At 43.4% G+C, this 25,949-nt stretch overlaps 2 protein-coding genes across 4 annotated transcripts; one reads left to right on the top strand and one right to left on the bottom strand.

Moving 5' to 3' along the window:
* Nucleotides 1–564: 564 nt before the first annotated feature.
* LOC114506519 (cytochrome c-like) lies at nucleotides 565–1,623 on the top strand. Its single transcript, XM_028524272.2, has one exon. It carries the CDS (start codon nucleotides 790–792, stop codon nucleotides 1,105–1,107), a length of 318 nt encoding a protein of 105 aa, XP_028380073.1. The 5' UTR covers nucleotides 565–789; the 3' UTR covers nucleotides 1,108–1,623.
* Nucleotides 1,624–3,916: 2,293 nt separating this feature from the next.
* On the bottom strand, nucleotides 3,917–21,774 carry CIDEA (cell death inducing DFFA like effector a). 3 transcript variants are annotated; one of them, XM_036009341.1, is made up of 5 exons: nucleotides 21,656–21,774; nucleotides 13,254–13,398; nucleotides 12,341–12,487; nucleotides 6,735–6,916; nucleotides 3,917–4,644 (listed from the first exon to the last, which is right to left on the bottom strand). In XM_036009341.1, exons 1-5 carry the CDS (start codon nucleotides 21,691–21,693, stop codon nucleotides 4,497–4,499), a joined length of 660 nt encoding a protein of 219 aa, XP_035865234.1. In that variant the 5' UTR covers nucleotides 21,694–21,774; the 3' UTR covers nucleotides 3,917–4,496. The 3 variants fall into 3 exon arrangements, with proteins under 3 accessions (XP_035865234.1, XP_035865233.1, XP_035865235.1); XM_036009340.1 differs by lacking the exon at nucleotides 21,656–21,774 and adding an exon at nucleotides 21,405–21,578; XM_036009342.1 differs by lacking the exon at nucleotides 21,656–21,774 and adding an exon at nucleotides 21,223–21,355.
* Between the last annotated feature and the right edge of the window lie 4,175 nt (nucleotides 21,775–25,949).

The following is a 25,949-nucleotide window of genomic DNA, read 5'->3' as shown; positions in this document are numbered from 1 at the left end:
GGATGCTGCCCAACGTTTCCTTTATGTACAAATTATTTATCACAGAAGAGTGGGAGCAGGGGATAGGAGGTGCCCTGGGTGTGAGCAGCATTCCTCCGATTTGGAGGCAGATCACTGTCTGTGGTTGGTTCCTGGCTGTGAGCAGGCTGGGCCCAGCTCTCTGCAGAAAGCCACATTCCCACAGGTCTAGGGCATGTCCCCAGTGGGCCACACACAGGTAGGGCCAGGCCATGGCTCTGTGAGAGGGGCAAGGGTGGACATGCCCATCTTACATATTTGCATAGGAAGAAAAGCATACAGATGCTGCACTGTGTGAAGAGAAAGAGAACTCTCTTTAGGGCAAATGGATCCCAGTTTTAGGATTCTAGTCTGAAAAAGCCTATAGCAATGGTCATTGACTTGGGACTCAGGGCCAGCCAGCTAACAGATGGCTTCTGCAGGGCTGGGGAGAAGAGTAGAATTGTGGTGAACTGAAAAGTACCAGGCTGACAAAAGACACTCTGTTTACATTTTTTAAAACTGTGCCAAGAAAGCCTGCATGGGAATGGAATTCCTGAACCACCTCATTTTGATCCTAATTTTATCGATGAAGGAAGAGACTTGTGGCAGGGAAGTCTCTTCACAGCAGGATGATTTTAACCAGAGCCATGAGGTGATGGCTTTTAGAGTATCTCATTCTGAACACCAGTACTTAGGCGCAGACCAGCGTGTCCTTGGAATTAGAAAGCGGGACGCCCAGCTTGTGAGCAGGAACTTGTGTGTTTCTTGCGACAAAAGAGTGATTTTAAAATGGGTGATGTTGAGAAAGGCAAGAAGATTTTTGTTCAGAAGTGTGCCCAGTGCCATACTGTGGAAAAGGAAGGCAAGCACAAGACTGGGCCAAATCTCCATGGTCTGTTTGGGCGCAAGATAGGTCAGGCCCCTGGATTTTTTTACACAGATGCCAACAAGAACAAAGGGATCACCTGGGGAGAGGCTACACTGATGGAGTATTTGGAGAATCCCAAGAAGTACATCCCTGGGACAAAAATGATCTTCGCTGGCATTAAAAAGAGTTCAGAAAGGGCAGATTTAATAGTTTATCTCAAAAAAGCTACTAATGAGTAATAGTTGGCCACTGCTTTATTTATTACAAATGTCTCGTGACTTTTTTATGTCTACCATATTTAAGTTGATCTCATATACCAGAATTCAGATCATGAATGACTGAAGAGCATTTCTTTGGGGCAGTTCTGATTTAAATAATATTGGCTTGTGGTTAAATGATTACAATCAGCTTTTTGAACTTTGATGGTAATTTCAGTTCAGCAACTGCTATCACTATTTTCCCCTTCTTAAAAATATGATTGGACTTGGTTTGTAATATTCACCTTTTCACAGAGATGGTGAATTCTGTTTCAAAACCTGTAGGAGTTTGGTTTTTTATTTAGATTTATGTAACTGCTAATGTGAACATTTTAAACACTGAGAAAATCCCTTCACTGTTTATTAGAAAAGCAAGACTTGCTTGTGTTTCAGATTGTGTTCATTAGCCTGTTAAAAGGCAAGGGCTGAAGAAAAGCTGGCAGTGTCCATTTTATCTTTTTGGTCCTAACTATGCCAATTAAAAAAAAATATCCTGTATCTGAACTGTTGCCTTTAACTCACTGAAAGGCACTTTAGTGTGGTTTGTGTATAATATCAAATACAGAATATCTAACACTTAAAAAAAATCTCATTCTAACATCCTCAGCTCTTGCCATGCCTGTTCTCAGTCCCCTGCTCAGGCAGAAAGTGCACCCTGAATCTAGCCTACTCCAGGACATGTGGGGGTATGTATACCTCAGAAATGGGGCACACTGACATGGAAGGATTACAAACACTGAGCTCATAGGAACAATTTCCTGTTTTTCTAAATTATGATTCTAGAAATCAGTAAATTGGAACTCTGAAACTTGGCCCCATCCAGGGCACACAGAAAGGCCCTGAGCCGTTGAAAGGGACACATGCCAGGAGTGCAAACTCAGCTAATGACTTAGTTATTGGTGACATCTAAAACCCTGCAGCACCTTCTCAGAGTCCTTGCTTGGTGCAGTTTGCAGCATAGCTGGCAGTGAGGCTGTAGTTGAAGTCCGCCGCACCACCCCCGCCAACCACAGGACCATGCCTTTCTTTGAGTTAGTGGGCTAAATGTGGACTGTTGGGAAACTAAGATTAGAACAGGAAAGTGTCTCTTTTGGAATGCACCACACCTAATCTGATCCAGAGATGGAAGGGAGCAGCACCTGTTGAGACCCTTCCCATAAATGGAGCAGGTTTTAATTCAGCTCATTTTCTCACATCAGCAGTATCACAAAGGGCTTTCCAAAGGCTTTGCTTTCAGCAGAATCAAACTTTGTAGCCCTGTCTCCACTGGCCTTGTGCATAGGAGACTACAGCTCCCACGGGTTTGTTGGGGAGTTCACAGATGCATCTCTATCCCAGGCCATCCCAGTAAGTCAGGACATGGAGGACCATCTCAGGGTACTCAGAAACTCCCAAATTCTGAAAAGTCCTTCTTTTGAATTAATCCCCTTTTTGATGATGAGATGGCTTTTCCACATTCTCCTTTTGCTTAATTCCTCCTTAAAACAGGCCCAAGTGCCCTCCGGATACAGTGACGCCATGCCAAGTGAGAGCAGTGGCTGAGTCAACAGGATCAGGCAGTTCAGTGAAAATTCCTTTTTTGGAAGCCAGGCAGTCACTTTCCAGGACTGCTGAATCCTTGGGAAGTGACGCAAGCCCGAGTCAGCAAGAGGCAGGAGTGAGCACTCCTTGGAAGGTGCCTCCTTGGAAAGTGCCCCAAGTCTGCCTGAGAAGTGAGCAGCTTCTGGGGCGCTGCGTTGTCCCTTCACCCCAGACTTCAGCACACAGGGCGATGGGAGGGGCTCACTCAGCAGGGCTCCTTATATAGAAAACGGTTGACAAAGGAGGCTCTCACAGACAGCACAGGAATTGCCTTTCAGCAGTCTATGAAACTCTCTTTATCAGCAGCGGGTCTTATTCTATTATCTTTATCGGAGAAGAGCCTGGACTCTGAGGAATGTCACAGTGGTTCCTTTACTGTTTCCCTTCCTGCCTGTGGGTCGCTGGTTCCTGGCCCACTTCTCCAAGTAGGCAATTCAGACACAGTGCCAGTCCAGGACTGGAGTGGGCACTGGTGACAGGGACTGCAGAGGGGAACTCTGGACTGTGTGTAAAGGGAAGAAACCCTAGGCTCACCAGGGGTGGTTTGATGGTGGGCAGGAACCCCAGAAGTGGTTTGGGGTGCAGGAAACCCTTGCTTCTAGGGTTCATGAACAGCCTGTGGCATTTTTTCACTGTGCCTGAGCTGTCAGCCAGGAAAGGTGAAAGATATCTGGCAATATTTCTTAATAGGAAACCCACAAATATGAAGAGGTAGATTTGTCTCCTAGCATCTGTTAGCCTTATTCTAGTAGCAGCACCGCCACTTCTTTTGGGGAGCCACATCTCCCCACCCGACCCATGTGGTTGAGGCTAGCCTTCCCAGTCTGCAGAATCAGGCATGTGGCCTTGTGTGTCACGCCAGCTGTGGTGACCGTGGTGAGGGGCCTGGTTCAGGGAGTCCCTGGGGCCGACATCTTGTTTCCATATGAAGAGGTCCTGCTCGAGGATGATACCAACTCAGAGCCAAACAGGACCAAGAGATGAAGAGACAGGTTCCTGGCCACCGTGTCTGAGGGCCCATATCCACTGTGCCTGCAGCTATAGCCCCACTGTACTTGGCTGCCTCCTGGTTTGTGGCAGCCAGCATCAGAATTCTGTTACTTGTAACCAAGGGTCCCAACTAAGAACACAAGTGACATCACAGAGTGAAGATAGGGTCCACTAGCATCATGTATCAGGTCTAAGAGTCAAGCAATATTTTGTTTTTTAAAGAAAAACGCTGAAAATGCTGTTTGAAGACATTCCTTAAGCTTTTGGGTCCCTTTAGCTCATTTAGGATCCACATTAAAAACAAAACAACACACTGTAACATTTGACAGCTCATTAGTTCTGTCTCACCATGTACTAATAAAGACTTAAAAGTGGTTATATCTGTAAGCAAAAGATTTCTGGCTGAGTTTTGCTTCTATATGGAAGATGAAATGGTCACCAGAAAGTATATTACAAGTAACTGTTGTGATTGGTTTATTGCAGGAGGTGAGGAGCCAAAAGAGCCTAATGCAGGTGGTGTTGCTCCTTAGCCACCCAAGACATTCCTGCTTTGGAGTCCCTCCCTCCCCACATGGAGGCACCTACACACCTCCCACTCAGGGTGTCCTGCCGCACAGCCCCTGTGTCATGTGCCATCAAGCCCCTTTCCTTTCATCTCGGTACCATTCCTGAGCAGAAGTGATGGACAACTTACAAGTTCATGTGTATGTAGTGTGTAAGTGAACATAAGCATCTTCAAAATTCGTCATTTGAGAAAGAACATGTTGTTCAAGGCTGCCTAAGCCCTTCAAAATGCAACCCTATCCAACTGTGAATTTCTGCCTGAAGCACAACCCAGGAGAAGTCTGCTCTTCTGTGTCACCCAGCACTCGGAGCATGTGCTTGCCTGTGTAGATGAGGAAATGTCCCATTACTTGGGCAGCATGGGACAGGAACCGCAGCAGGCTCCTGTAACAGAATGAACAAGGACGTACATCAGGCTTGGCATTCTGAGCCAGTGAAGAACAGATGGAGTGGGAATTTTTCACAACCCCCACCCCCGAAACATGCGCTCAGAGTAGGCAGTGCTCACATCCTCCTCTCATCCCACTTGGGGTAGCTAACACACAGATGCTACTCGGAATATCTGAGCAGGACCTGGAACTCTATTTCTGGTGAGCTCCCAGGTGATGCTGATGACTCCGACTGGGACTACCCTTCCACTAGCCACCTAACTAGAAAGAGCTGAGTAGGCACCTGAGAATACATACTATGTCCTATCCTTCGACCACTTGCTTACTCTGGTGGCCTTGGGTGTGTGGGGCTTGTTACTGAAATCAGTCAAATCAGGTGTGAACAGAGCAATCAGCTGAAGGAGAGGCTAACAAAAACTGCAACTGTGATTCTGTGACCAGTTTGCTTAGGGCAGCTGGGACATCCCACCTTGACCCTGTTGTGGCATCTAAGTCCTAAGACTGAGTCTTGGATTCATGTTATTTTGGACTAAAGAAGAGGCTCTCACTCAAATTCTTATTATCTGCCAAGTTCAAAGCTAAAGGGCTTCATTCCAGTTTTAAAGTTGTCACTTCATAAGGACAGCCAAACCTGGGGCTCAGCTGTGCGGGTCAGGACAGACCTCAGCTCCTGGTGTCCCGGAGTGGGGCTCTGGCAGGGGATGCCTTCAATTTGGGGGCCATTGTGACTTCTGTAGCTGCTTGTGGTGTCATCAGACTTATCAGATGGTAAGAATCAGTGACAAGAAGGCTGAATTTTTGGTGAGGTGAGGTTTATTATACTTTTCTAAGTTGTAATTTTTCTGTTTAAAATTCAAGCAATCAAGCAATTTTCTCCCATTTCAGCAAAAAGATGAAGCTCTCCTGGGAGTCAAGATTTCAACAGCAGGGCAGTAACAGTTGTCTAGGAGTCAGACCCTGGTGGCTCTGGTGGGAAACGGAGGCCACACAGAAGCCATCATGGACCTGAGTGTGTTCCAGACCCCAAAGAGCCGTTTGCAGGGAGCAGTCTCGTTTCTAAAGCATTTCTCCTCCTGAGCTCTGGGGAAGTCAGAGCAGTCCTTATAGGACAGAGGAGAGAAGGGCTCTCAGAGGAGCAGTTTGGCCGCCCAGAGGAGCTGTGCAGACAGCACGGAGTCAGCAGTTACAGCCTTTTTACATCAGCCTCAAAGACCTTCTGCCATTGTCAGTCTCTCTGTCCATCCATCCCTCCGTAGAGAATTAGAGTTATGGAGGATCAATGATGAATTTACTGGAGGGACAGATGTAGGTGTATTCAGAGCCTATGCAATCATGAAGAACTTGGAAGCAACCTTTTCATTTTAAAGATGACAAAACAGGCTCAGAGAAATTAAGTAACCTGTTAAATGTCACACAGCTACTTGCTTAGAGGTAAGGCTGAGAGCAACAGTAGGTGTTCCTCTCAGTCCAGGGATCAGAGACAGGATGTCCAACCTGGTTATATCCAAGGAGTATATCTGGTGAACACATAGAACTTGTTCAAATATGCTGGGGTGGGCACCAGGGATCTGTCTTCTATAGGCTCCGCTGTGATGCTGTGTAACCAGCCGGGCCCCAGCCGTGTTCCCATGCCACCTTACCACTAGCTTCAAGGTAGCGGTGATAAATACTGCAAAAGAGTATTTATACAGGTTTGGGTGGCTACTCTCTGCAAACCAGTCAGAATCTCCATGGGTCTGATTTTCGCTGTCACTGCTGAGAATTAAGGTTTAAAAATGCACAGCTCTAGTTTTTAAAAGAAATTTGGTTCTTCTTTACACTTACTGAATTTGTGTTTCCATTAAGTATTTAATGGTCTTTGAAGAAAAAAGTACATATATTTTAAAGTAAGACTTTGTTTTCTGAAATAAGTCTGGCATAAGAGTTAAAGCACTGCATGACATTATGTATTAGAGTGAACTTCAACAGCTACATTCAGGTCAGGGGCTCCGAGGAGCAAGCTGGGGACAAGCTACTGGGGACGGGCTGCGTGGACCAAGCTGCATGCAGCTTCCAGACTCCTCAGTTGACCCCGAAGTCTGTTACCTCAGCAGGGCCTTGAGCCCTGTACACCGAAAGTCGTAGGACACTGAGTACATCTCATACATGGTGGCCTTCACGTTGAGGCAGCCTAAGACATCCTTGGGATTCAGCTTGTACAAGTCGAAGGTGACTTTTGCTATTCCTGATTTCTTTGGTTTCTGGCGGGCAGTGATGAGGTTAGTACCCTAGAACAGCAAGGGAGGAAAAAAGACAAGGAGCATCCCACCTATGACAAGCAAATCCTGTAATTCTGGTTTTATGCTAGTGTTGACTGTTGGTTTAAAATCTGTTAGTGACTCATCTGCTAATTATTTGAGGAATTTTTTTTAGCAGAGTAATATGCTGATACTGCTACCAGGTCCAAACCCATAAGAAAGTACCCTTCCTTAATCTCCTTTGAGTTCAGTGACTCAGGATGACTGATTTGGCTTCAGGGCCTTGCTTTCAGGACTCAGGGATCAATGAATGGTTATGCTGTGAACACATGGTATTGAGAGGCATTCAAGCTCATCACTGAGGGTGACCATGGTTACTTGCTTGACATGGATGGTCTCATGACTATGAAACAGTCTGATTAAAGAGAAGCAGTCAGCATTTTTTTTTTTTCATTTTATAAGAGGCTTCTGGACAGAGAGTTTCAGAATCACATGGCTAGAAGAGTAAGGGGCAGTGTGAGAACTCTTTTAGGGTGTCTCCTATTTTCTAGTAACTTCCCTGGAGGAAAGCTGACTTCCTGGGGACACAGAAAGAGGTTAGTTCCAGTATCTACTCTCAGTCTACTTGAAACATCACAGACCCTTCAGGGTGTGAGGAGAAAGTGTTTATAAACAGCATTGTGATATAATCTTCCCCACCAAGATCATTGAAAAGACAAGAGAAAAGAGCTGTGCCAGGGTACACACGCCAAACCCAGGGCCTGCTCTTCCACACACAGACCTTGCAGTGTTTAGGTGTTGATTCTGGGGTTGGGAGTAGTCGAGGCTATGAATGTTAAATCCGTAATGAAAATAACCTACTATATGGAGGTGAAAACAAATTCCCATTGAAGTGCTCCAAACCTTCTTGCTGGAACCCTCTTATTTCCTCCCACGCAGACCATACACAATAAGAGATGCTGGCTGTTGCTCAACATTGAAGGCACATGAGGTCCTGCAGCCTCTTCACTTTAGGGAATACAAACACTCCATCGTTTAGGAAATATTTTTAAAAATCAAGATTATACTGCTGCAACTGTTTTTTGTTGCCTCATGTTCCCTTCTGTTTTATGTAAGTTTTTTTGTCTTACTTTCTCTAAATGTCTTCCTTGAGTGTGGTCTTAAATCCAAATTCAGATGTGCTCACAAAGCTAATCCACTTGCTACTGACTCCGGGCACATGGAGGTCAGTACTGCTGACTAAGGAAGAAGGAAATGACTCCTCCTTGCCTTCTTCCTGAAAGCCTTTTCAGAAGCTGCTTCCTTATAGGCTTTATGACTTTGAGACTGAAGAAGGGAGACCCCTGGTGGATATTTCTGGGCTGGAAGTTCTTGCCCAAGTCAAATAAAATTGGCCTCACTGGTAAAAGCACCTCCAAGTGGGGTAGGATCTATATTTGGCTCTGAGGTGCACATTTCCACCTTGAAGGAAAGGAAGGTGGCTGAAAAGTGGAAGTCAAGAGAAGACTCCAACCCAAATTCACATGTCACTGAGGCCATACTAGACCGAGGATGGCTTTAGGCCTCTCTTAAAACCATCATATCCCAGACTTACTTGTATCCCATGCTCCCTATCACTGCCCTGTATTTTAGCTTGGCATCCCAGTGCCCATCCACTCCCGGGGCTTACCCATGGTACATATGTTCCATACTAACCAATTCCTCCCAGTGACTTCCATGATCTACTGCATGATCAGCTGCTTTAAAGATACTATATTTTAAATTGTATGCTTTTTATAGTTTTCTTCTTCTACTTGGAAAGATTATGAAGTATTTGACTTCATAAGAGTGAACATACATGTAAAAATAGGGAATAATAAGATGTGTGTACCCACTCTACATAAACCAGTATAAGCCTATCTGTCCCTCCCAATTATATTCCTCCATTTCCCAAGAGAAAAACAACCTAAGTTGCGCATCATTCTATCACTTTAAAAAAATTAGCACATGTATTTTAAGCATTATATAGCTAATTTTATATGTTTTTTGAATTATCTATAAGTTGTTAAATGCAAAGGTTCTCAAAGTGTAATTTGGAGACACTTGGGGGATCCTGAGATCCTTTCAGGGGATTGAGAGATCAAAACTATTTTTATAATAAACACTAAGATGTAATTTGCTTTTTTACTCTCATTTTCTCACAAGTACTGGCACTCTCCACTGTATATTTGGGAAAGTTACATAACTCAATGAATCAGTATTTTCTAAATGACCAATGCATGTTGTTAAAAATCACCCCTGCCAAAGAGATCCACTAAAGTGCAAGATGGACTAGTGGATTCCAATGTAACAGATGAGGCAGACTTCACAGGCATGCCTTCAGATTCCACGCTGTGCCAGCCTTTAGGACACCACCACTTGTTGAGTTGTGGTGTAGTATCAAAAGAATATCCTCAGTCATCAGAAGACCATTGAAATACTCTTTCCTTTCCCACTACTTATATTTGTGAGGTCATACTTTCTTCACACACTTCCATCAAAACAATATATAACAGATTGAATACAGACACAGATATGAAAATTTAGCTGTCCTCTATTAAGTGAGGTATTCAAGAGGTTTGCAAAAATGTAACATAACTTTACTCACTAAATAATTTGTTTTGAAAAATAGTTACTTTTTCATAAAATATGTGATTGCCATGAACTGTTTGGGGTTATTATTTTTAATGAATACATTTTTAAAAAATTCTCAATATTAATTTTGAATATGAGAACTATTTATATCTGTAGCTTAGAGTTTCTAAGCCTTGGCATGATGACATTTGGGACCAGATAATGCTTAATTGTGGGGGCTTTCCTGTGCATTGTAGAATATTTAGCAGCATGTCTCATTCATACCCACTAGATGTCTGTACTACATCCCTGTCCCAGAGGTAAAAAACCAAAAAGGTTTCAGACTTTGCTAAATGTCCCCCAAGGAACAAAATAATTCCCGGTTGAGCACCCCTGATCAATGGCTATCTATAGGTTCTATTGATATAATCCACAGAAAACAAAGCTATTTGGGATCTTCATTAATTTTTAAGAGTGGAAAGACAGATGAAAAAGTATGAGGACCAAAAAAAAAAATTCTGAGGACCACTTGCTTAATGTGTTATTCTGCTATGTTTTCACCCAACATAGTTTGTGAGATTTATTCACATAGATGTCTGTAGTGGTACATCATGCATTTTCACAGCAGAGTACTCTATCCAATGAATATACAAGAGTGTGTTTATGTGTATTTATACAGAAGCACTTGGCTGGGTATTGTGTGCTGGGTATATGTGTAAGAATAGACTTGCTTGGCTCAACTCTATGGGATAAAGGCAAGTTGTTTTAAACACTTGTTGGTGGGAGCATTAAGAAAGTCCATTGCTCCACATCTTAAAAATCATAAAAATTTAAAAGCCTAACAATACCAAATCTAGTAATGGTGTAAAAGAATATCTTACTGTGCTCTTAAGTTTCCTTAGTCACCAGTGAGGTTGAGTATTTCCCCATGTTTTACTGTTCATTCTGCAGATGTTTGTCCCTTGTTTCTGACTATTTTTCTACTGGACTGTCTATAGTTTCCATTACTGATTTGTGTGAGTCCTTTCAATTTGAGAAATACTAATTATTTGTCAGATTATCTTAGAAACACCTTTTTCCCACTTGTGGCTTATTGTTTTACTTCCTTTATAGTATCTTTTGATAAACAAAAGTTATAATGAAGTTGAATTTATCATCTTAAAAAAGTTTGTGTGTTGTGTTTTGCTTTAAAAAATAACACCTGAGGATGCCAAGTAGATATATAGCAGACCTTCTCAATCATGTCTCCAACTTCCTTCCTGGTCCCCACCTCTCTTTCTGTGTTACTACATGGCCACCTTCTTTTGACATAGCTCTAGGTCTCTTATTATCTATAGTCCTCTGGCAGTTTTCATTTACTATAACTGCTATATTTTTCATTTTTAGAAATTTTATTTATCCTTTCAAGTCTATCTAGTTTTAAAAGCTCCTTTTTGTTCCTTATTACTTTAGATTACTTTTTATATCTCTTTGGACACTTTAAATACACTTATTTTATACTTTGTGTCTGATGATCCAACATCTGAGGTCTTAGCAGGCCTGACTTTGTTATTCTTTCTTACTCTCACACTTAGTGCCTGAGTCCTTATGTTTTGTGTTTTATTGGGAACTCACATATGTTAGAACTTTAGGAACAAAAATTCTTTCAGGCCTGGGTCAACCCATTCATTCTGAGCCTATTTGCTGCTGGTTACATGGGGCACATCAACCTTGGATCACTGGGACTGGAGGGAGAGGCTATTTGAATATAGTACTAGTATTCAATGAGTAGGCTCCTTTCACTGGTGCTTCCTCCCTGGATTTCTGTTAACTAAACTTTCAGCTTGGGTGATTTTAGAATCAACAATCCCTATAACCTCATGAAGGCAGCTGTCTCACAGGTCCCCAGGAAGGACCTCTAAAAGTCTCTGCTTTATGTGGGCATCTCTAATCTGACTTGCACTTTTCTGTTAGCCCAAGACTTAGTTTCCTCCTCTCAGCATCCATCAAAACCAAAGCCTTAGTCACTGAGGTCAGTGGATGCCCACAGGTGAGAGCCAGCTTCAGTGTTTGCTTTCCTTTCTGGATTCTGGCTTCCATAAAAAAAAATCTGGCCTCTGAGGATTTCCTTTTCTTAAAGGTCAGTTAGGCATATAAAAAGATCTTCTAATATTTGCTTCACATGTTTAGTGGGAAGGTTTTCCAAGATATATAATCTATAGTTTTCCTAGAAATAAATAACTTTATTCTATCTCTTTTATTTAAAAATTTTTTATTTATTTGTTTTTAGAGAGAGGGGAAGGGAAGTAGAAAGAGGGGAAGAGAAACATCAATGTGTGGTTGCCTATTGTGCACTCCCTACTGGGGACCTGGCCCACAACTCAGGTGTGTGCCCTGCCTGGGAACTGAACTGGCTACCTTTGCTTTGCAGCCCCGTGCTCAATCCACCGAACTACATTAGCCAGGGTTATCTCTTTACTTTTGTAAATCACTGTAGTTAGTCACACACACACACACACACACACACACACCCCTACCTAATTTCATTGGCTGTGTTAGCTTGTTGGACTCTTAAGGATAGAGACAGTGAAAGGTCAGCAGGTCATATCTACAAGCTTTAACAGGATCTGTAGCTATTCATTGCTCAAACCCTATAGCTATTCATTGCTCAAACCCTAAATCAGAGAGCATCGGCTCACAAAGATGCTACATTTCCTAGAAATACTTATACGAATGTCTTCGAGGGTGGTACATCCAATTATTAGGTGAATGTATAAAGGGTATTTTCGAAAGTGGGCAAGTCAACACCGAAGTAGGGAATTCACTTTTTCAGGTAAAAAGTCTACCCAGTAGCTATTTTGGATTAACAGTGTGTTTGCTTACCGGTGTCCACTTCTGTCCTTTTTCCAAGATCATGAAATGCGTGTTATCTGCTAAGGTCTGAAAGAACTCTTCTGTGTCCACCATGGTGCCGTCTTCCTCTAGCACCAAAGTGACCAGTGTGCTGGTGATCAGTAGGGCATCCAGAGTCTAGGTTGGCAATACATCAGAGACATTTGACCATTCGCAGACATTGACTATGTTATAGTTTCAGAAGAGCTGGTGGATTTTGATAAAAATTTAATGGTCAAGATATATCTGAAGTGGTGTCTACGATTCAGTCTTGGCTTGGAAAAAGACAAATTAAGATTTTTAAGGGACCTATCTTCAGAGATTTCAGTGACATGAGATAAATGATTACATTTAATAATATTTACAGTTTCTAAAAATACCTACTTATTTTGACAAATAAAAAGAATAATCCTCCACATATGATATTTAAGGAGCTTGAGTCTTATGTGGCATATCTGAATGTGTCCCTTACTTAAGAGCCTGCATGTTGGATGCTTGTTTCTCATTTCCTTGGGTGTCTGTGTCTGGGTTATGCCTCCATGTGATTCTTCCTTATTTTATGATTTAAGACACTTAGATTAAGGACTATTCTTCCCTGGCCTTTACAACAAAAAACAGATTTCCAAAGTCTGCTGCTTCCCTATATTCTCTCTTGTCAAATAAATAGTTACATTATCAACAGATGACTGTTTGTAAGGTTTTTGTCTTTGTGCCTAAATCTCTTATGGTACAAAGATGCAGTAATGTTTCTTTTCATTCTTTTATTCTCCTCGAACCACTCAGAAATGGTCTCCCTTAGACTTTTCAAGGCCAAGACATGGACATTTCATTCTTTGCATTGGCTTAGTACCAAGACCCTGAAACCTTCTGAGGACTGGTGGGGAGGCACTGGGGCTGGTGGTACCTTGCTGAGCAGCTCCTTCAGACTGCTTGCCATCACTCCCCGCCGGCTGCTTCTGTCATGGTTGGAGACTCGGAAGGGGCGAGCTGAATGCATGATGGGAGTGAGTAGGACTCTCTTAGTCTGTGATCCCACAAATGTCAGGGGCCTGGAAATGGAGAACAAAAGTAAAAAATATATTTGACATTACTTTTTAAAAAGAGTCTTTAAAGAGAGGTTTGAAGTGTATAAATATCAAATAATTTTAATATCTACACCTAAAAGAAAGAAATCCAATGATTGGAAATTATTAAAAATTATGTGTCACTATTTATCTCCCAATATCCAAGGAACAAAATGAAGTACATAAAATTAAAAACACAACCATTATTACACCAGAACACTCAAAGTTCTTGCAATGCAACATTATAATCTGGACCTAGAAACTGATTAAAAGTGAAATTTCTGCTGAAAGTAATTGCAGAAACCAACCAACCAACCAACCAACCCACCCACCAACCAACCAAAGTCCTTGCAGCAATTAGTTGAGAAAGAATGATAAAGGTATTAAAAGAAATAAGAATTCTATTCTGGCCCCTGACTGGTATGGCTCAGTGGGTTGGGCATTGTCTATAAAAGGAAAGGTTGCTGGTTCCAGTCCCAGTCAGGGCACAGGCCTGGGTCATACATGTGTGCACTCACACACACACAAGTAGTTCCATATTTGTACAATAAGACCAAGCCAGAAATTGATAAGCCATATATTGATCACTACAGCAACAAACCAATTTAAAAAAATTAAGTTAGGGTCAATGAGCAGCAACAGAACACTATAATAACTGTGGCTGTAATAACAAGGAGGAACAGAACCATATGTCACATGATCCTTTGAAATAAGTTCCATATTTACCAAAGAATTAACTCAAAATTTCTCTATAAAAAAGAACTAATGTGGAGAAAGAAAAGAATAATAGCAAAACAAGTCAAGACACTTTTTTGAGAAAAAAATTCTCTACCTATGTTTACTACATTTTCATCACCTAGCAACTACCAAAAATTAATAAAATGGATAAATGAGAAATACAATAGCTGATAAGATGCTTACTACTTTAGAAGTTATTTAACAAACCCATATTTTGCTCTATAAATATTAACTCAATACTCAGAAAGCTGTGATAGTTATAATTTTCTAAATTTACAGATGAGGAAAATCAGTCTAGTGAGCTACCCACAGCCAGTTGGAGCCAGAGCTGGGATTCAGCTCCAGGTACCTGTTCTTTGTCTCATAAAGGTGAGATAGTTACTAGTTACTAACTAAATAATAAGAAAAGTTTACATATTAGTGAACATATGAAGCTTTTGATAGCAATTAAAGAAATATGAAACCACCTTTGATACTCCACCACATGTTTAGAAACCAAAATGCAAGAAGTTGTTTAAAAATAACTCCATAAGAAGAAACAGGTGTGCTTTGCTGGTAGTACTAGAGCACAGGTGGCAAACACAAGCTCCACTGGCTGACTCCAGCCCTCCACATTGTTTTATCCAGCCTGGCACCTCGTTTCTACCTGGTGGCAGCTCAGAGCTCCTTGCCCCTAGTTAAGGAGTAGTTACATTTTTACAGTCCTAAAATTACATTCGGTCCTTTAAAGACAACCACCAGGCTGATGTGGCTCCTGGTGAAAATGAGTTTGACACCCCTGCACTAGAGGGTGGTTGACTCTTTTTGGAGACAAGTTTAGCAACATGTAAAGAGCTTTCATCCAAGACTGTAGACTATTTTATACTGAGGAATATATCCACGTAGAAATTACTCAAAAGAATATAAACAGTAATTAGCTCTTTGTAAAGTATATGATTGTCTAACCACTATGCCATATACCTGAACTTAATACAAAATAATATTGAAAGTAAACTGTGATTGAAAAAAAATTAAAATTAAAAAGAAGAAATTAGCCCTGGCTGGAAGCTCAGATAGTTAGAGCATCACCCCGAAACACGAATGTTGCAGGTTCATTCTCCAGTCAGGGCACGTATGAGAATTAACCAATGAATGCAGAAATACGTGGAATGACAAATCAATGTCTGTCTGTCTCTCTTCCTCTCTAAAATCAATAAATAAAAAATTTAGAAAAACAATGTCTTAAAAAAAAAGAGAAATTAGCAACATTTCAGGCAGATCTTGCTTCATATTGGGTGCTGTGATAAGTGACTTGTGACCTCATTTAACCCCCAGGCCCCCAAGACAGCAGCACCTATAGCTGCACTTTTCCTAGAGCAGTTCCCACCTTCAGGTGCTCAAAGAGTTGTTGACAATTTGGATAAATACTTGCACAGTGAGATTCTAGAGAATGACACCAAGGACAACCCTGCAGAAGATACAAAGTAAGGACCTGACTGCTTTCTAGCACTTATGACAGTTTGTTTAATCCAATGAAGGCTAAAATTCTAAATACCTGTATTGCTTTAAAATGCCTGTCACCTAGGATTTAGCACTTTATTTTTATACACACACATTGTCTTGTTTATTTTACTTTGTTTCCCCAACTAGATTGGAATTTCCTTATGGACAAAGGCTTCTTTGTTGTATCTGTAATGCCTAGCTTAGTGCTAAGCATAGAACTTTTACATAGTATATTGTCTAAACTGAAGCTTTATAAGTGGACATAAATGAAAATTCAATGCCTCACAAGTTATTTGCTATATAGAAAACTGATTGTATCATAATGAACCAGCTCTCAAACATTGTCAGGCTCAGTTCATGCTACCAACAGTTGAAGGAGGCATCCCATAATAGTTAGTGTTTGTGTTTTATCCCTGTGCCTCATCAACTGACTGGCATTATGGAAACAGACTTAGATTATTAGCAAGAATTTGGCCTGAAACATATTCGGCCAGCATCACATTAGTGCCTCATAAGTGCTCACATCTGAGCACTTGCTATGGCCTGCAATGTGCTAGCTCTTTACATAAATTAACTAATTATCATCACAACTTTACGAGGAAAGTATTATCCACTTCTCAGATGAGAAAACTAAGGCTCAGAGTGGTTTTCAAGGACATTCAGTTAAAAAGGAAGAGAGGTCTGAGCTTCACACCTCAACAGTAAATATCAGTCAGGAGCACTGTGAGGAAGAGCTGCTTTATGACTGAAAGGACAGCAGTGCTCTCAGTTCGTCCCTCAGCCCCTTTCCTTTGGACCACTAGAGTCACTGTATACTTGGTTTCCAGGGAGCAACAGCAAGGGGATTGTGTCAGGTCAGTGGTCTCCAGTGGGGCTCCTCATCAGAATGACAAAAGACCCACTGGATAAATCAGAGCCTGAGCCAATGTGGCAGTGGAACTAGCATCAGCCTGTGAACATTTGCCCTGATTCCCAGGAGTTATACCAGGTTCCTCATCACACAACACAATGAACAAGATGCTCACATTCTGTTGAACTGATGATACAGAGAATGTGTTCAGTCTTATCCCCGGTGACTGTGTGGATGGGGCAGCAAGGATTATCCATATTATAACTTACATTTAGAACACGGGTGGGAAACACCAGGCCCGTGGGCTGAATCTGGCCCTCTACCTTATTTTATTTGGTCTGTCACCTTGTTTCTACCTGTCAGCAGCACTGAGCTCTCACTTAACTGTTAAGGAGTAGTTACATTTATACAGTCCTGAAATTACTTTCAGCCCTTTGAAGGCAACCTCGAGGCTGATGTGGCCCCCAGTGAAAATGACCTTGACACCCCTGCTATATACCTTAGCACCTTGCCTAATAACTCTACAGGACCAGTATTACAGGTGGGGAAAACAGGCTCAGGACATTGAGAAATTAGTAAGATCAGAGTCAGCAAGTGCTAGCACAGGGGTTCAAATCCAGCCCCTGCTTTCACAACATAGGGCCTTCCCTACCAGGTACAAACCCTCTTGTAGCAGAGGGGAACCTTGGACCCTTACCAGCAACAGTTTCTCCTCCCCCAAAGTGGGAAGTCATTGCCATTGCCCACGAGGCCTTCTAGATTCTATGTCCACTGAGACCAGGGTCCATGTGTACATTTTTTACTTCCCCACAGCACCTCATTCCATGTTGGCACATGACCTAGTCACTGAGTAAAAGATAGGCTAGGACAAAATCAGAGAAATGGGAGAACAAAGTTCATGTCTTGGAATGCTAGGTCCATGCCCTGGTGGCTAATGGCACACCTTGTGGGCATGAACAGCTTTGACCTACTTGGTCCCATATCTCTCCATTGGATACAAATGCTCACACCTGCTCCAGTGACCTAGCACAGCTGATTATACAAAGTTCTTATTGTCCTGTAACTTCTGACAAGACAAGACCTGGCAGTCATTTCTGGCTCTCCCTCTTCATGCTGCCCTCAAGATAGTCATTCTTGCTAAAAAATAAAGTGGGGGCATGCAGTCTATTGTTCTTCTTACCCATTACAGGAGGCCTGGGTCATTGTTGGAGAAAAGGCTCATGGAAGACACATAAACATTTTTGAAGACACGAAAATTAAATTCTGCCCTTTTTTTCCTATGATCAGGATGAATGATTGGAATTATGTAAAATTTCGTAAAATCAAGACTGTCTTATATACAACATAAAAAGGGGTTAAATTAAATTTTACATACACTAAATCAATTTAACAAATACTATATGAGTACTTACCCTGCTCCAGCTAAATAAACAGCAAGGCTAACCAGCTAGCTACATGAGCGACGCAATACAGGGTGGGAGAAAACTAGGTTTACAGTTCTGAGTATGGGAAACACAGAGTTCATTCTTGTATTATTATTTATTAATTATTGCATTATTTTCCATACAAACAACTATAAAAACTATAAATCTACTTTGTCCCACCTTGTGTATTAATCCAACTCTCTTTTGGTTTTCTTAGTAGAATAATTTATGTCACTGGCCATTAGCACAATGCCTAAAATGTGTTGCTATCTCCCCCTCAATTTCTTACGATATCAGTGTTGAAACAGGAGTACTGAGAAGCCTTAAAATTCTGTTTTTAGATATACCACACATTAGTCACCTCAAACCCCTGGGAAAGTGTGGACAATCATATGGAGCAGGAAAGGAAACAGCTCATTAAAAGGAAAAATACAGACAAGGAAACATACAATGCTGTTCAGCTATGCTGTTCAAGGAAATAGATTGTTTCAGGGAAATCAGAAGATAAGTGAAGTCAGACTTCATAGAATTAATCTTCGAAATTGTAAAGGGACATATCTTTCAGAAGTGAGGGAAACAATCTTTGTATTTTTCTTCAAGGGAACAAAGAGTCCTCAACTTATAAAAGTGTGAGAAATAAAGTAACAAACAGCCTGACAGTGGACATGAACTTTACTCCAGTAAAACAAAGCGAACCCCCACAGGCCATGAGTAAGCGACTTTATGTGGCACCCTGTGGGTTGATGTTTATTCTGAGAGTGCTGGAAGAGAAGGCAGGCCCAGGAACAAGGTGTCTGTCAGCCAGAGACAAATATTTTGGTGTCAGCAGTGATGAGGTGACTCCATAATGCTGGGTAAGACACTGCGCAGGAAACTATACACAGTGAAACAGTGACTGAGGGAACCCTGTATTTCACTGCTATGTGGAAAAAGAGGAACCCATATGAAATAAAGCACAGACAGGGGTAGGATATAAGTCAACTGAGCACTATTGCCAAAGCCAAGAGTGACAAGAGAATGTTAAGGAGGGAAGTGTTGATTGCAAATGAGGGATTACAGAGAAATAAGACAGCTTGGGAAATATTCCTAGCTTTGGCGAGGTCTCTAAGAGCTGTAGAAATTTATTTGTAAGTAAACTTAGGGATATAAGCAAGGGATATTGTGGTAAAAATTTGTACTGAAGTTGCAGCTCAACAAAACCTAGAGTTTCTTATTCAAGAAAAGGAAAGATGTACTATAGCTACAAAAGCAGCTATAAAATGCAAAATACATGCATCAGCTTTATAGGAACTTCAGAGTTGATCTGAATGTCGTCACTGACAGGGCAAAAAGACAGGGGAGGCTTTGTCTGGGACAGCACACACACGGACATCCTCAAAGTCCAGTGTGTGCTGAAAGACTTCAGGCTCCTTTCATTACAGCGAAGGCCTTTAGTGATTACAGACAAGTAATGGACTAATTAATGACTGGTTAAAGATTTGATAATCACTAACACGTAGCTGATCTTAAAAAGATGTGATTCAGTCACTTTCTTGGCAAAATGCAGTTATTTACTAGTAAAAGAAAGAGTTAGGCCCTGGCTGGTATGGCTGAGTGGACTGAGTGCCAACCTGTGAACCAAAGGATTGCTGTTTCGATTCCCAGTTAGGGTACAAGCCTGGGTTGAAGGCCAGGTCCCCAAATTGGGGTGTATGTGCAAAATGCAACCGACTGATATATCTCTCAAACACCGATGTTTCTCTCCCTCTCTTTCCCCTCCCTTCTCCACTCTCTAAAAATAAATAAATAAAATCTTAAAAAAAGAGAGAGAGAGAGACATAGCTAGGACACATTCTCCAGTTAGTTTTATTAAGGAGCACTGAGAGGAGAGAGATATCCTGCAAGACCATAATTACAAATGTGGCAGTGACTGGCTCGTGTGGCAGTTCAGCCTGGACATAGTTTTAAAGAAGGGCCAGGAAGAAAAGTGTGTTCTTTTCAACAAGTATTACAGATTGTTTTCTTCCTGTTTAGTTTGGAAGCAAGTAGATTCCAAAGAATTACAGCTGCTCAGTTTGGAAGTAGGTAGATTTCAAAGAACTGCAACAACAAATAGCCAATGGCACCTAGAGCTTGCCAAGTTCAGAAGGAAGGTGTTTCAGGAGATAAGATATTTCCTTATGCTTTGATTTGCCAGTTGAACCCATGAAAACCTCATACAGATACACTTTGGATTTGGGGACACTCTTGTAGGGGTCAGGTGCAAGGGCAGAGTCAGCCTTAATTCTACAGGTGTTGCCTTCTCCTCCTGGTCCAGGCAGTACCAGGGAAGAGTCAGTGCCCTCTTGCCCATCCCTGAAATTCAGCCTACCAGCTCCTCAGTGTTCTGAGGAACTTGGACAGTGGGTGCTTTGATGTTCATGGAAGAAAAGTTTGGAGGATGCACTCCAAACTGTTCACAGTTGTTATGCCTGGGAGTGGGAGTGTGGAGTGGGTAGTGCTGGAAAGAGAAAATCAGGAAGGAAATCAAGGGCCTTACCTTGATGCTTAAACCATGTTAGGGAATACACATGGATCAAGTCTGTTTCTCACTTTCCCACCGTCCCACCACCTGATATCCTTTTTTTTTTCCCCCTTGTTTAAAAAGAGAAAGCCAGTGCAGTCCAGATTGATCCTCTATACATTTTGGAAGCTGTTTTTCTAACCTTCAGTTTTACACACAGCCTCTTTAAGAACCCAAGTTCAGAGCCTAGTTTTGTAAAGTGATTCTCCCCTCCTTTTCACCTACTCTGTCCCTCCCCTCCATACAAATGGGATCCATCATCTCTGAAAACCTGCATTTTAAGGTTCTCAAGGGCTTCTCCATCCTCTTTGGAGTACTTCGAAGATCTTCAGAGAAACAAGGTCTCTCCCTTAAACCTATAAAGTTACCGCTACGCGGAATCTTGAGGACTTAGCAACAGGGGTTGGTGTGGTATGTCCTCAGGATGTGAAAGAAACCCAAGGAGGGGAAAGGAGTGGCGCTAAGCCAAGAGGCGACGGGGTTGCTGGCCCCGGACTCCTGCCTGTGTAGCTCCCTTCGGATGCAGCGAACAGGGGGAAGGCTTCTCTCCAAGCCAACCCCCCCCCCCCCCAAATCCGGGGGGCTCAGCGAGCCAGGAACGTACAAGTGCGTCCCGGATCAGCTAACCCTCCCGTTGGAGCCCACAGCTGGCACTTGCTCCGAGGGATTAACATAGGCGCTCGAGACCTCTGAGTGTCCTCACCAGCTCTTCTCCCGACGCCCCAGCTCCGGTTGCGAACCGGAGGACCCTGAGAAGCCTTGTCCCCACGCACCTGGGTTCCCGGGACGTCGCCCTCATCTGTGTCAGCCGCTAAGGCAAGAGATGCTGCCACTCCCGCACTCACCCCTGTTACTTGCTTCGCAGACGCCCGCGCACGTGGGGCCGCCACACCTGAGGCTTGCAACTAGCTGGAGGAGAGGGAGGAGACTCGCAGCGGGCTCTGGCTCTGCCTACCCAGCTGGCCCGCGGCGTGGACGCCAGGTGAGTGGGTCAGTACGCGGGGAGCCGGGCTTCGGGGAGCGTAGGAATGTGGGGCGCATGGGGTGCAGCTGGAGAGAGCTCGCAGAGGGGGAGTGACGGGCTCACTGAGGTGCCGGGCGCAGGAGGGTGCGGGGCACCTTGCTCCGGATGCAGTGTGCGCGCGTGGAGGCGGGGGGGAGGAGGGGCTCAGGTGTGGTGCTGAGCCCAGGTGTCGCGGAACTCGCCTGATAAGGGCTCCCGCGTAGTCCCGGGCTATCTCCATGGTTCTGCTCCCTTCAAAGGCGCAGCCTCTACTGGAGAACGCTGCCTCTTAAAGCGCCGCTGCCAAGCCCCGCCGCCTAGCCCCGCCGCCAAGCTCCGCCCCACCGGGGCCTGACTAGTGCAGGGAGGGCAGCGCGTAGGAGTCCACAGCCATTCTGGCCTCCTCGAGGGGGGCAGCTCTCCAAGACCGCTGCAGAGAACAGTACCGACAACCCAGGAATCCCAGATACTCCATGGGTCACTTGATCGCCTGTCAGCCTACCTTTACCTCGCAATTTCAGGTTGGACCAGTTGACATCATCAACACCTACACAATGGCTTTGGCTGTGGAAAGGTGGATGTGCTGTTTTAAACCCTGGCCACAAGGGGTGAGTGAGGTGCAGGATGTGAGCCTTAGTGACCCTTCAGGCCGCACTCAGTCAGCGTTGGAACTGCGCCACCCCCACCCTCCCCGCCCCCGCCCCACGCCTGGTTCCAAGTTCCAAGAGCCACCCGGTTCCTTGCAGAGGTGAGGACGTTGTGGCAGACACTGGGACACACCAGAGGCACCTTAGCTTCCTTCCGTTAAGTTGCCTCCTGGCTATATCATGGACATTTCAGGAGCAGTAAGAAGGGCATTCAGAATAGAGGGGTAAAGAAATCATTTGGACTTCATTGGCAATCTTTTTGCTATAGGCACGGAACTTCTCAGAGTAGGGAAGGCAAGAGGGAACCGAGCCAGAACTAAGGGTGATTCTATCCACCTCCCGCTTACACAGAGGTCCATGTGGGAAGATGCAGTTCCACACTTTTAGACAATTTGAAGAAAGTGGGTGGGAAGTGGCGCTTCTCATGGATTCAATAGAGCTCTTAATTACAAAATTGAAGAATTCTCTCGAGTATGTAAGGATTGGAATCGATCCTTAATTCCAGTCCTTTAAAAGGCGTACACTTTCTGCGATAGAGATCTGCTAGTGCATACCCTCCAGCACATAATTAAGTGATTGGTTCTACCAATTATTAGCAACTGTTGACTGCTCTATTGTAAGCCATGTTCCCGAAGAGTTGTAGCTTGACCTGAAGCTCGTTTCTCCTGCCTCAACTTGTTTTTAGCACATTGACTTGATTACTTAAATTGTGCCCCCTTCTGCCTGCCCTCCTCCTTCCATGGTTGAGCTCACAGAAACGAACACACACTTCTTCCCCTTCAGGGTCTCCAGTGCCAACAAGCCTCGTTTTATGTGCAGGAATGTTGAAGCCAAAAGCAATTTCCTTCCAGAATTCTGAACTCAAAGGGGCCTGGTGGGACTCTCCAGTTCCAGGGCTCAAGGAGGGGTTGTTTCCTGCCCAGAGCCACTGGGACTGGAGGCCTAGGGTGGGGGGGGGGGTGCGCATTTAAGAGATCATTAGCAACCCCTCCCACTGACACCCTGCTGTAGCCTGAATGTGTCTCCCCACCCCCCACATACATATGTTGAAATCCTAATGCCCAGTTTGGGAGGTGCTTAAGTCTTGAGGGTAGAGCCCTCTGGGATTTGAACAGCACTTTATAAAAGAGGCTCCAGCCTTGGCTGGGTAACTAACTCAGTTGGTTAGAATGTCCTCCTGGTATGCTAAGGTGGGGTACAAGAAACAACCAATGAATGCGTTAATAAGTGGAACAACAAATTGATGTTTCCCTCTTTCTCCCTAAAAAATAAATAAATATAAAAATAAAAGAGGCTCCAGAGAGATCCTTAGCTCCTTCTGCCATGTGAGGACAATGAGAAGTCAGCTAACTATGAAGCAGGATGAGTGGCCTCCCCAGAACCCCACCATGCTGGCACCCTGATCTTGGACTTCCAGCCTCCAAAGCTGTGAACAATAAATTTCTGTTATTTATAAGCCACCCAGTCTATGATATCTTTTTTTTTTTTAATACTGAGTATTTATTCGTATGCTGCTGTGAGTGTATGTAAAATAATCATTCTTGTGAAATAGAAATTCATGAAAATTCACAGAGGTAGGTATTAAGGACTGACAAATGCTGAAGTTTGTATAGTGTGGCATGGGTTCCAAGGATAAACTTTTTGTACAGGCTTCACATTAGATCTCTCTGAATATGCACTGGTTCATGAAAAGTGGTTTAGAACATCTTCAAAGATTCATTCACTGCAAAAAGGAACGGACTTTCTGGGGAAGGGAGTGGCACTTGAAAATACTCTAGTCAGTGGGGGGTCATTTTGAGCATTGTGCAGACAGAACTGTTCAAATCTGCAGCTGCCTGGGAAACTTCCTTAAGCCTGGCCTCCAGCTGGAGCTGTTGAACCACTTTCATCACAGCGGTGGTGCTGGAGGAACCAGACATGGTGCGTGTGAAAGCTGGGCAGATTGATTGGTAGTGGTTTGGTGAGTCATGGTCTGTGGGGCCAGATGGGGAGGCAGCAAAACACGGGGCCCAGTCCATAGCGTTCTGTGAGGGCAGCTGGGTCAGACTAAGACATACCCATAGTTTGATAAATGAGAAAATGGATCCAGTTGATGTGGACTCCGGACTTTGAAGTCCGTGCGTTGTGGCTGCGAGAGACCAATTCACACGGACAATAGAAATCCTGTAGAGAAAAAGGGACACAGGGCCACTCTCTGAGTGAGAGAGAGCCCTGACCCCCACCTGGACAAGCTTTTATTGCTTTTCTGGGTACATTACATTGAGGATGGTCCTCTTTTACTATGCACAAGTTTGCTGTAGGTGATTACCTTTTACAGATAACAAAGGAAAAAATGTTGCTAACTACTTCAAAGGGAAGGATGTTGCAGACCAAGGGAAAAAGTGGTTGAACTGGTTATATTCCATACTTGGGAGGCTTAGCACAGATTTTAGGAAGTCACTTTAAAGATACACAGAAAACATTTGCTACCTCAATCCAGGGTGAGGGAGTTTTAGCAAAAGCAAGTCTCATAGCGGCCTAGGTACAATGCAGGCCTGATTCCCCATGGGAGAACCTATCCGTGAGTGTTGGTCCTGTGTGCCAGACCTCACTCCCCACTGGCCTTTCTGAGATGGGGGCTGGGCTACATTCTCATGCCACTTAGAATGGCTCCCTACATCCAGTCAATTCAAGTCATTTCACTTTTTAAAAAAACCTTTTGTTGTGAAAAATTTCAAATATAAATGACATTACATGAGCACCCTTACACCCAGTGCTTGGGTCTAACCACTGTTAACACTTTGACATATTTGCTAGTTTTTATGTGTATTTTTTTATTCTTGTTCAAGTACATTTGTCTCCATTTTCACCCCACCTTGCCCCACTTTTACATGTGTTTTTGTTTGAACCCCTTCACATAAAATACTTTAACTAGCATCTCTGTAGAAACAAGATCATTCTCATATATGCTATAGTGACATCATCACTCCTAACAAAATAAAAATGATCTGGTAGCACCTATTAGCCTATAGTCAAGCTCCCCCGCTGTTCTGATTTATTGACACCATATGTATAAGGCAGTATACCCATGTCTGAGATACAGTGTATTAGACCTGTTCTGGAGCAGTGAAGATCAAGATCACAGGTGATTCTTACACACCAATAACCAATTAGGGCAATAGGTGCTATTTAATCACTTATTTCTATGTCTTAGAGAGGCCTCTGCTGTCAGAAGGCATTTAGGGCAGGCTTGTTAATGACTGACTGAATAAATAAAGTGCTATGTCAGCAGTAATATAGGAATGCAAAATGCAAAGGGAACAAAGTAATGAATTCTGCCCAAAAGGTGTCCAGGAAGGGACAAGGATGAGTGAGGTACGTGGTGTGTGGGGGTAGTTGTGACTATTCCGCAGTACTTTTAGGAAGACCAAAGGCACAAAGGGACAGACAGTAATGGCATGTCTGGCAGTCTTGGGTGGGTGTGGTGGATGCTAGAGGAGAATGGTAGGAACCAGTTGAGCAACCACATTGGAGCAAATCTGCATAGCCCTGAACACCTAGTGGGTGTTGCTCAGTGGGGAGCCAGCCAGTGTGGCAGGGTGACCTCTTCAGACATAGGTTTGAGAAAGACATTCTGGGGATGGCACAGAGGCCAGACTGGACTGGGGAAGACTGTAGATGATCCAAGTAAAGAGTCAAGAGTCAGAGCTGGTCATTGATAGTGGGCATAGAAAGGAGGAAGGAGTCAGGGAAGATTTTATAGGATGTGGTGATGAACAAGCAGGGGAGCAGCTGCAGATAATTCCAGTATTTCTAGTTTGGGAAACTGGAGAGGTGGCATGTCTTTAAATGAGATGAGAAATACTGGTGA

This window comes from Phyllostomus discolor, chromosome 9 (genome assembly GCF_004126475.2).
Source record: "Phyllostomus discolor isolate MPI-MPIP mPhyDis1 chromosome 9, mPhyDis1.pri.v3, whole genome shotgun sequence".
NCBI classification, from domain to species: Eukaryota; Metazoa; Chordata; class Mammalia; order Chiroptera; family Phyllostomidae; genus Phyllostomus; species Phyllostomus discolor.
Note: the sequence above shows the minus strand (reverse complement) of the source record. Positions and strands in the feature narration are given on the sequence as shown.

Bases quoted from the DNA above. Each gene is read 5' to 3' on its own strand.
- LOC114506519 (XM_028524272.2), top strand. From the start codon at position 790: ATGGGTGATGTTGAGAAAGGCAAGAAGATTTTTGTTCAGAAGTGTGCC.
- CIDEA (XM_036009340.1), bottom strand. From the start codon at position 21,490: ATGCGCCCCACATTCCTACGCTCCCCGAAGCCCGGCTCCCCGCGTACT. The intron at 6,917-12,340 runs GTAAGCAAACAC...TTGCTGTTCTAG, and splicing joins AAGGACAGAAGTGGACACCG to GGTACTAACCTCATCACTGC. The intron at 4,645-6,734 runs GTAACAGACTTC...ATTCTGTTACAG, and splicing joins GGGCTCAAGGCCCTGCTGAG to GAGCCTGCTGCGGTTCCTGT.